Source organism: Blastocystis sp. subtype 4 (genome assembly GCF_000743755.1).
Source record: "Blastocystis sp. subtype 4 strain WR1 chromosome Unknown seqid_0317, whole genome shotgun sequence".
Taxonomy (NCBI): Eukaryota; class Bigyra; order Opalinata; family Blastocystidae; genus Blastocystis; species Blastocystis sp. subtype 4.
Window position 1 is genome coordinate 1 of NW_014569230.1, and position 10,862 is coordinate 10,862.

Sequence of the window (10,862 nt, forward strand, 5' to 3'; positions counted from 1 at the left end):
ATCTGAAGTTCGCTCTTCCTCATCGTCAGTATCGTGCTGAGTCAAAGAAGTTCAAGTCAACGTTCCTGGCTAAGAAACCTTGCACTTTCCGTGGATAAGCTTGAAATGTTCTGTACAGGCACACTATCTTGTTTGTAAGAAACACTTGAGTCCATGGGATCTTCTTCCATTTTGTTATTCAAATCAAGCATTTCTTGCATGCTCATTGGTTCCCACTTCACCTCCTCCCCATTCGTTCGTACAAAGGCCACATCATCGTCAATGAAAAACTGAACAATTCCAAACAGATAGAGTTTCTTTCCATCATGTGTCCGATTTTCAATCTGTTTCAATTCTATATTACACTTCTCTCCCCACAAATCCAAAGCATCTCGCAACGACATCGTCGAGCTCTCTCTCTGTTCTTGCCGAAGTTTCTAGATATCACATCTACTGCCTATACTTACATCGCGCATTCGATCCGTTTTCTCTTGGATAAGTCGATTCTGAAGGACATGCCGATATGTGATTGGCTGACGATACACAGAAGGATCAATCTGATTTCCTCCCTCCAATACTTCATTGATAATGTCCCAAGCTCGATTAAACTGAAGAATTATGTATCGATTCTCGAGAACAGAATTGGGAAATAGAGATCTCCATCCTTCTATCCATCCACACACCTCCTTCAGAACCACACCCGATTGATGTGACCAATCATAGAGAATGTCCAACCATTGTGGAAAGAACTCTCCTTCAAGTATCGCTGAGAATGTATCTGAATCAAACCACTCAGACCACTCCATCACATCAGTAAAGTATTCAATGTGTTCTTGATTACCAGGATTCACTTCCAGTTGACGAAGTGAAGATGCCAGTTTGGGTAGAACAGCGTTCTGAAGAATAGATGAGAGAGACTTTCGAGCTGCCTGAAATTGAGCATCTGGAGTGATGTGTGGAGTAAGAAAAGGTATCATATCTGTGAGAAAATGAAGTGCTGTAGAGAGTGAGGGAAGCGAAGAGATGAAGGAAGTTATTGTGTAATTCAGGGTTGGGAATCTTCATGTTAAGTCATTCTATCAATCCAACATATCCACTTTAAATCCAGGAAGAACTGTTTGATAGCGAAGAATTGAACCAAAAAACTCCACTTGATTGACCGATGATTTGGAAGACCAATCAGACAACTAGGAATGAACAAATATAATATTTCCAACGCAATGTTTCAATTTGTGAACGATTGGAGTTGTGATAAAATCAAAAATCGTGGAATTGTCCCAGATGTCTCTAGAAGCATTCAGTAATTTTGCATAATTTGTGAAATGCTTCGTACTAAACACATTAAATGATTTGTCCAATTTATCGCGAATCGATTTCAACATCGTATTTGTGAAGATTGTCGTAACAAGATATCGACTCTCATCATTCTTCTTCTTAGAAGGTAATTCCAACCAATTGTAGTCAAACAGATGAGATTCTTCTTCCTCTTCTTCTTCTACAAGAATCACATCCTTCACATGTTGGACAAGTTCAACAAACGAATCTGCATTCTAAATATCAAATAGATGAACATGTCATACCTCTAACGGATTCCAATCTTTAAACTCCTGTTCAATCGATGGCTGAAGTGTCCATGGAAGCAGTTGAAATACTTTGTATCGATAGTATTCTACAGGGAAGTCGATTTGCATCTCCTCGAAGAATGAGAGAACATCAAGGGGATGTGGTGGCAACAATTTGGACTCTTCCAAAAATCGTTGAATTCGCTGAACCAACTCAGTTAAACTCATCATGTTGGCAGAATCAGTTTCCATCTTTACTTTCAGTTGATCCAATAATTGCTGCAAATCAATTTCTGTCCATTTTCTTACTAGTTTCTCCTGCTTCATCGATTCTTGACGTCGATTCTTACTTCCATACTGAAGAATACGGTTTTCTTCTTGAGCTGTTAGACTCTCCAGATTATAAATCATCTGTCCATCATATCCCTTACAAAACCACACCTCAAATCCAATAGCATTTCTGTCTACCTGAATTGGATTCAGTCCAGCACCAACAATCCTTGTTGTATCCTCTTTTCCTGTATGGTCGGTAAAGACAAGTGGTTTAACCTCCTGATCTTCTTCTCCTTGCTCTTGAAGGAGTTGTTCAAGGGTTTTGAATCTAGAATAATTACTTTCATTTGGTACCTACACTCTTCGGGTCTTTACTGGTCGAGAAGGCTGAGAAAATGAATCGCTATCACTTGCAGATAACTCATCTTCCTCAGAAGAAGAGTCTTCTTCCTCAGAAGAAGAGTCTTCTTCCTCAGAATCCTTCCACCAATCCTTTTTCACTTTTTTGTCCTCCTCTTCCACACCTAGTTGCTACATCTCATTCCAACTCCTCATATTTGCTACTTTGCTATACTGTTTTGCGATTTCGCGATTGACCTTAAGACTTGTTGCTTCCTTAAATCCATCTGCTCCTAAACCCAGTCCTTCAGGTCGTTTCTATAAGAAATTACTATATCAGAGAATTCCTTACCTTTGTAGCAATAGGCTGAGCAATTCCTTGACCATCTTTGCCGAGACGACCGTCAAAGCCGAGTTTCCTCATGAACTTCTCTCCAAATCCCGTTGTATACTACATACATTCACTAAATTCATCACTCCATACCTTCTGCCAAGCACCAACATTCGACGGAAGAGACTTCTCCTTCGGCTTTTCAGGATCAACTTTCTTCTCGAATAATGGTATTTGGCTCATTCTTACCTTTGAGTTGATCGATTCTATAGTGATGACAATATACGATATTAACGAACCACTGAACAGATCATTCAAACTCAGATTACAAGCACGGACAATGAATACCTTGATGGCCTTTGGTCAATCAGTCGAGAGTGAGCTTAACTGTTCGGTGGTCTCACTCCATAATCCTCAATTGTAGTGTTGGTGGATAGTGGTTCATCGAATAGAGTGGGTACTCTTCAGTTGTCAGAAAATGGAAAGAAGATGCGAACTGTCTATGCTGTCTTGAAGAACAATATCTTATTCTATTACAAGGATGAAACAGTAGGATATTGCATTGATATGTCATAGAAAGGCAAGAACACCTATGGGAACGATTTGTATTGATGATGCAAGTTGTGATGTATCTATTCATATCCTATTTAATCACTAGGAGGCTCACGTCGATCAGCCATATGCATTTGAGTTGGTAACATCGACAGGTAGGAAGTTCCTGTTTGCAGCAGAGAGGTCGTAGTTGAGTGTATCACTAATCTCTAGAGAAGAGGATCGTTCTCGCTGGATGTACTCAATAAAGGAGAATTCGTATACAACACTTAAAGAGACCATCAAGTCGATGGAAGAGGGTCTACGTAATATGGCTATGGTTGAAGTATGGTTACATTCTGTTTGTGAATGTAGACAAGCAAAATTGATGAGAAGAATCGAGAGAAACAAGAGAAACTGCGAGAATATGCTGAGCATGACCGTCAATTAGCAGTAATGCGTGTATCTCGTGTGGTAAAAGCATTGGATAAATCGTATCATTGCTGGATATGTGTAATATAGTCTAAAGATGATGACTTTCATGTTGTGGCATCGTGTTGCTAGTGAGGAAAAGGAGAAGGTTATGAAGGATCAGTTGGAGAACACTACAACTGAATTACAGTCAACTAAAGAAGAGAAAGTGAGGGAGTTACAAGAGAAGCAGCGTGAATGTGATCGAAAGGTCGCCATTACAGCGCTCTCAGCAATGCTCACAGCTACTCGACATCGCCTTCTGATACAAGCTATGAATTGCTGGAACTGTGAGGCCGAGAGAATTCGAGTCACTGTGATGAAGGATGAGGAATGTAAGATGGCAGTGAAAGTGGTGGAGGATGCTAAGATGAAGGCTCTAACAGAGGCTAAGGCCAGTCATGAAGCTGAAATAATCCAGTTGAAAGAGAAGCATCAATCATTACTACGTTCTCGTGCTGTGTTGGCTTTGCAGGAGTTACGATTAAAACCCCGTCTGGTCCTTCTTTCAGCTGCGTTCTCTCGTTGGCAACTTCAATCAGCACAATTACAAGCGATGGAGCAAGAGAACAAAACCATTGCATCGTTACAGAAACAGCATGAAGATGAACGTGAAGCATTACGTGTTGATCTGACAAATCAGTTGGAGAAGAGTAGGAAGGAAGTGAGTTCTGATAGAGAATATGACTTATAGACGGAGTCGGTGATCGAACAGAAGGATACAGTTACATCTCAGTTGAATGAAGTGAAGAAGGAATTAGAACAAACTCTCTTAAAGAAGAAGGAACTGGAAACGGCTTTGTCAGAGGCTGAAACTCAGATTACTACTCATGAGAAGCGAATTCATGAATTGGAAGAGGCTTTGAGAGTGAGTAAGGAGTCAGATGAACAGTGTCACGAGGAATTGAAGAGTCGGGAAAAAGAATTGGAAGAGACAAAGACAGAGCTAGCATCTACACAGTCGAATCTCCAGGAGACACAATCAACGCTGGATACTACTAAGAAGGATCTACAGACAATGACAGATAAGCAGGCAGCAACTGCATCTTCTCTGACTGCTACACAGGATGAGTTGAAGGCACTTCAAGCATCCTCTTCTGCTGAGCTTGCTGAGAAAGAAAAGAAAATCGCGGGACTGGAGAAGAAAGTGGCCGAAGTACAGGCATCGCTGGATTCGACTACTCTATCGTTGAACCAACTCACTGAGGTATCGGCAGCACAAATTGCAGAGTTGACATCCTCTCTATCGACAGCAGAGAAATCTCTGACAGCACTGCGAGAAGAGATTGATCAAGTAAGGAACCAGGCTTCGGAAGACAAGAAGAATCGGGAAGAGAGAATTGCCGCTCTTGAGAATGAACTCGATAACACAATCAAGAGCTTGGATAGCAAGTCCAGTGAACTTCAGAAAACAATTGAAGAGCAGGAGAAGTTGAGAAGCACATCCTCCGAGAAGATTCAGGAGCTGGAGAAGGCATTGGAAACTATGAATCAGCGAGCGAACGGATTGGATGAGAAACTAAAGCAAAGTCAGGAGAAAGTGGAGTCTTTGACTCAACAGTTGAAGGCAGCTGAAGAATCGATTGAAGAATGGAAAGAGAAGGCCAAGGAAACAGAGAAGGCTCGTGCAGATGCTCAGAAGAATGCAGATGAGCAGACAAGCGCCTTAGAAGCTTGTCAAGAAGCTTTAGTAGCGACAAACAGTCAATTATCATCTCTACAGCATCAGTTTGATGAAACGAACTCAACTCTGGAATCAACACAGAAGAAACTTCAGAGTAGTGAGGAACAAACGAGTAAGCTGAGTAATGATCTTGAGAAGACTATGGCGAAACTAACTGCAACAAAGGAACAGGCTTCAAAGCAGAAGAGTGAAGATGGAGCTCAGATCAGTGAATTGAAAGGAGAAGTAACTCGCTTGACGGCGATCGCAGAGGAGAAGGTCAAGCTTGAGAAGACACTGAGCTGCACTCAGAAGGAGTTAGAGACGTCGAAGCAACAAAGCGAGGCTCTACAGGAGCAGTTGGAGGAAGTGACGGAAGCTAAACAGAAGGAGGCAGAAATAGCTCTGGAAAAGGAAAAAGCAGCACAGAAACGCGAAGCAGAGTCGAAGAAGGTCCAGGAGGAGTTGGAATCAGCTCAACGCCTACTACAGGAACAAGTAACCGGATTGAATGAAGCGTTGGAGAATAGCAGACGCAACACGCAGAAGCAACAAGAGAGAGGAGATGAATTGGAGGAAACTCTGAAGACTGTGAAGGAACGGATGGAAGCAGATGCGGCGAAGGCAGGAGCAGTGTTAGCTGAAAGAACTGCTGAGCTGGATTCAGCCAAGAACAAGACAAAGGAGATAAAGAAGGAGTTGGACATAATGGCAGCATCTCTGAAGGAACGAGAACAGGAATTATCACGAGAACGTGAGGCAAAGGCAGGTGTTGAATCGGAATTGGAGGATCTGAAGAGATTGCATTCACTTCTGGAGTCAAATTCGCAGCAGAAGGAAGAAGAAGCGAAGACAACAATCACTCAGTTGAAAGGATCAGTTGAAGAATTGAAGGCTCAAATCTTGTCAGCAGAAGCAAGTCTTGCTAGCAAATCAAAAGAATATGAAGAGATACGACGTAGCGAATCAGTGTACAAGCAGGAATGTGAGAACTACAAAGCCAAATTCGCTTCGTATCTGGATTCATCACCTGATGACATTATCAACAATGTGAAGAAGGAAGTGGTATCACTTCAAGAGCAGCTTGAAGAAGAACGGAAGATAACTGCTCATCTGAAGAAGGTAGAAGGTGAATTAGAAACGACACAATTGAGAGAAAAGAAACTGGAGGAAGAAATAACAGAACAGAAGAAAGAAAGAGAGAAGGAAGCAACGAGTGCAGCAGCTGCAATAGCTGAGTTGAATGGAGTGGTAACAACCATGAAGGCAGAGAAGGCTGAAGTGAGTAAGGCCCGGGATGAGGCGATACGTCGAGTGAAAGAGTTGGAGAACCTATCTGTGGAACTGGAAGCAAGTCAGAAGCGTTTATCATCGCTTACAGAGGAATTGGACCAGGTGAAGGAGGATTCAGCAAAAGCTCAGATGGATGCAAAGATGGAGAAGGAGAAGTTAAAGCAGGATCTGGAGACAACTCGATCGGAACAGTCATTGACTAAGAAGAAGTTAGAGAAGACACTAGAACGTGTAACGGTGTTGGAGACATCTGAGAAGAGTCTTCAGAGTAAGCTGGACACGAGTCAGAGTAGCGAAGAAGCCTTGAAGAAACGACTGGAGAGTCTTCAGGAGTCTCTCTCTGGTGACAATGCGAAGGCTCAGAAACAGATCGAGACACTGACAGAGACGCTAACGCAGCAGAAGACGGAGTTGAAGGGATTGAAGAAGGAGGCAGAGGAGTTGAAACGACAACTAACTCATATGGAGGAGGTGGAGAGTGAGTTGGCTACTAGCAAGCAACATGTAACAGAGTTGACAGCATCCCTTGAGAAGACGCAGCAAGAGGCTGCTTCAGCCCAAGATCAATTGACCGAACAACTATCGGAAGAGAAGGAAAAACTGGCAGAGAGTCAAACAGAGACTGCTGCTGTGACGAAGAAACTGCAGACAGTCGAAGCGGAGTTGCAGGAGGTTCAGAGTCAGTTGTCCAAGGCTCAAGCAGAAGAGGCTTCATTACGGAAGTTGATGGATCAGACAAAGCAGACATTGCAGGGAGATGCTACGAAGGCTCAGAACCAGTTGGATGAGCAAATGAAACTCATTGTTTCATTACGTGAAGAACGTGAGAAGATAGGATCAGAGTTAACAGAAACGAAGAAGGCACTAGAAGCAATGGAAACTCGAATGACGGAGATGGATGCTCAGCGAACAGTCGAAGTAACAGAATTGAAAGAGAAGCATGAGGCAGAGACGGTGTCGATGAAGGAGAAGCTCCAAGCTGTAGAACAAGCACGTAGTGAGTTGCAGTCAAAAGTGGATACTCTCCAGTCAAGTGTGGCAAATTCATCCTCTCAAGAACAAGAATTGGTGGCTGTTCGTGAAGAAGTGAAGAGTCTGAAGGAGCAGCTACAGCAAGTGACAGCAAAGAGTGAAGCGGAGTTAGCTGATAAGAATCGTATCATTGATACTCTCTCGCAACAGGCAACTACGTTGACGGAGACAATGACTCAGGAGACAGAAATGAGACAGAAGGAAGAGAAGACTTTGAAGCAAGCGTTGTTGGAGAAGGAAGAAGAATTGAAGAGTGTCAAGCAATCTTTGTTGGCAAAGGAAGGAGAGTTAGCTTCAGTACAACACTCTCTCTCTGTGAAGGAAGAGGAACTGCTGAGTCTTTCACAGAAGCAACCTTCAGAAGAAGAGAAGGCTGCTGTATCCCAAGAACTAGGAAAGTTGCGTGCTTTGTTGCATGAGCGAGAAATGCAAGTATCTGCTTTGGAACAAGAGAAGGTTAAGACAAAGGCCACTACAGAGGCTACCGAAAAGACTCTTCAGACTCGTATTGCTTCTCTGGAGCAGACAGTTAAGACAAGCGAAGTGGAGAAGCAAGCTGTTGAGCAGGATCTGAAGAATGCAATGGCAGAGGCGAAGGAGCAAGTTAGTACTCTTGAGAATCGTTTGAAGGAATCAGAACTAACAAGTGGAAAGCTAATGCGAGAGAATGATGATCTGAAGACAACTCGTAAGAATTATGAGGCCCAAATTCAACAGATGACAGAGGAGTTTGTGCGTATGAATGAGGAGATTGCACGATTGGAGAGTCAGGTAGAGGCAGCAAAGGCTTCGACTCCTCTGGAAAGCAGCGAGCCACCAAGTGAGGCACTTCATCCAGAGAAGGAAGAAAAGAAGAAACTTAATGTTGCTGGTTCGTTCATGTCTGGCTTTAACAAACTGAAGAAGATGGCTACCAAGGAGACAGAGGCTGCTCCTCTTCCTTCTGCTCCTGCAGAAGATCTCTTTAGTTCTCTCCAAACGGCTCCTTCTCAAGATCCTTCTGAGGACCTTTTCAGTGGATTATCTTCGACTCCTCAAGCTGAGAATACTGATCTTTTTGGAGGTCTGTCATCCACTCCCAATGAGCCTGTTGAACCAGCTGAAGAGGATCTATTGAATCTGGATGCTTTAGCTACAGAAGACAAGAAATCACGTTGGGGTCTGTCATTTGGACGGAAGGGAGGTGCTCCAAAGGAAGAGAAGAAGAAGAGTGGATTTGGACTTGGTTCATTGATTAAGGGAATTGGAGGCAAGTCTTCTGACTCGTTCCCTCCAACTGAAGTAGGAATGGAAGTGAGGTTTAATTGAAAGGAATTAGACTTGAGTCAAGGTATGAATAGTGAGGCGGTTAACACGCTGTTTGATCAGTGGAAGTATCCCGAGAACCACAAAAGGAGAATCCGTGAGTGGATAACTGAGGTTGTGAATGGTCAACCTATTACCGATCTGCACAAAAAGGGATTTAACCTTAGTAATGTGAATGGTTATGTTGCTGGAGGATTCTGTAACTGTTTGGTCCCCTTGATGAAAGCCCGATCTGATGTCGATGTATTGTTCCAAATGAGTCAGCCGAAGTCGGATGGCTATTCAATCCGTATGCAGGTGTTTGCTAAGGATATGTAGTCTATTTGTTTGATCACTCAAAACCGCGGGAATTACACTTTTGTTTATTTCACATTGTCTAGTCATCCAAACATGTCTCAGATAAGAAAACTCAAATATCATGAGCAGAAGCTCTTGAAGAAGACAAATTTTCTCGAATGGAAGAAGGATGACACCGTTCGTGAAGCAGCCATTCTTCGTCGATATCATATTACCAGAAGGGAGGACTATCAATAGTAGGAGTGTACTATCTGATGAATATGTCAGTTATAATCGCCTGGTGGGAAAACTACAGCAGTTTGCAAAGAAACTGGCGGAACTTCCTCCTGATGACGAATTTCGGATTCAAACAACAGAAAAACTTGTAAAGAAGTTATATGACATGGGGATTCTTCTATCCGAAGGTTCCTTGGCTGCTGTTGAAACAATCCATGCATCTGCCTTTTGCAAGTCGATTTGTGCGGTTCATTTGATCAATAGACGTCGTCTCGGAGTTATGCTTATTCACATGAAAATGGCCCATAACTTGGAAGAAGCCGACAATCTAATTCGGCATGTAGGGAATAAAATGGATTTGTGAAGTATAGGGACATGTACGAGTTGGAACCGATCTCGTTACAGATCCAGCATATTTAGTTACAAGAAATATGGAAGATTATGTAACTTGGGTAGATACATCCAAGATTAAGAGACATGTTATGAAATATAATGAGAAACTTGATGATTTCGATCTTTTAGGCGAGTAATAGGTTTAGTTCTGTTTCTTTCGTAATCCCCCTTTTCGCTTTCTCTTTTCTCCACAGACGAATAGTCGATCATTCAACGCTACGATATACCAATTCTCACCTTGGTTTCCACATTTCCACGATTCATGTAACAACAGAATCGTTCCGTATCAATATTACGTTGGTTTGAAAGTGTAGTGAGATGGAAGTTACTTCTTGTGGAGACTTGAATACCTTCAACATGGACCACGGTTACAATGAGGCCCTTATCCGTGGTTACAAATCGGGATTCCTGACAGAGAGTGAATATCATCACATTGCACAATGTGAGAATATTGAAGGTAGGTGTGGTTATTGATTTGAGTGTAATCGAACTAGATGTGAAGCTTAACTTACAGGAAACGGACTACGGTAATTTCTTAGGAGATGAGGTATGTTTTATTCGTTCATTATGGTTCTCATTGTTAGTCTTCCCCAATTCTTCCCAGCACGGTTCGTCGATGTGCTCTCAAGAAGCTTGCAAGTGAGTGGACGTTTATGAGAGCTCAAGCTATGCAGCCTCTTGCGCAATTCATGGATTTCACGTCGTACTCATGTGAATTCTTCCTGTAACTGATAGGTATGAGTTCATGATCGATAACATCATTCTTATCCTCAAGCTGAGTCTGTCGAATCCTTCCCTGACGAAAGAGGAGTTGATGGAAGAATGCAATCCTCTGGGAATGCTTCCTGACCACATCATGAAATCGATTGCTGCATTTGAGAACAGTCCTCAGGGTTTCCGTGACTTATTCCAGATCGTTCTTGTTGAGATTCCAGTGGGAAAGTACTTCTGTCGTTTCTTAAACGAGCAGACCGAGAATCATCTTCTTAATGTGGGAATGAAGAACTATGTTGATCCATAGGGAGCGAAAGTGGTGAAATCGATCTTAGAAGAGACATCATTGGCAATGATGGAGCAATGTGTGAAGAATTACTGGTTGGAAGACTTCTATTATTGGACCCAGGAGTTGGGAGGATATACATCAGAGATGATGGGTGAGATCTTGAAGACAAAAGCT

General features: G+C 42.6%; 3 protein-coding genes across 3 annotated transcripts; 2 read left to right on the top strand and 1 right to left on the bottom strand.

Moving 5' to 3' along the window:
- Positions 1-2,345: 2,345 nt before the first annotated feature.
- Positions 2,346-2,727, bottom strand: JH06_4298 (hypothetical protein; the record flags this gene model as incomplete). The annotated part of the gene is made up of 3 exons (XM_014670175.1): positions 2,346-2,471; positions 2,506-2,604; positions 2,638-2,727. The coding sequence occupies 3 exons, from the start codon at positions 2,725-2,727 to the stop codon at positions 2,346-2,348; spliced, it is 315 nt and encodes a 104-aa protein (XP_014525661.1).
- A 109-nt stretch (positions 2,728-2,836) lies between these two features.
- On the top strand, positions 2,837-8,782 carry JH06_4299 (hypothetical protein; the record flags this gene model as incomplete). The annotated part of the gene is made up of 8 exons (XM_014670176.1): positions 2,837-2,904; positions 2,937-3,033; positions 3,065-3,112; positions 3,143-3,222; positions 3,250-3,355; positions 3,391-3,509; positions 3,538-4,150; positions 4,181-8,782. 8 exons carry the CDS (start codon positions 2,837-2,839, stop codon positions 8,780-8,782), a joined length of 5,733 nt encoding a protein of 1,910 aa, XP_014525662.1.
- A 387-nt stretch (positions 8,783-9,169) lies between these two features.
- On the top strand, positions 9,170-9,822 carry JH06_4300 (u3 small nucleolar ribonucleoprotein; the record flags this gene model as incomplete). The annotated part of the gene is made up of 3 exons (XM_014670177.1): positions 9,170-9,312; positions 9,344-9,632; positions 9,664-9,822. The coding sequence occupies 3 exons, from the start codon at positions 9,170-9,172 to the stop codon at positions 9,820-9,822; spliced, it is 591 nt and encodes a 196-aa protein (XP_014525663.1).
- Between the last annotated feature and the right edge of the window lie 1,040 nt (positions 9,823-10,862).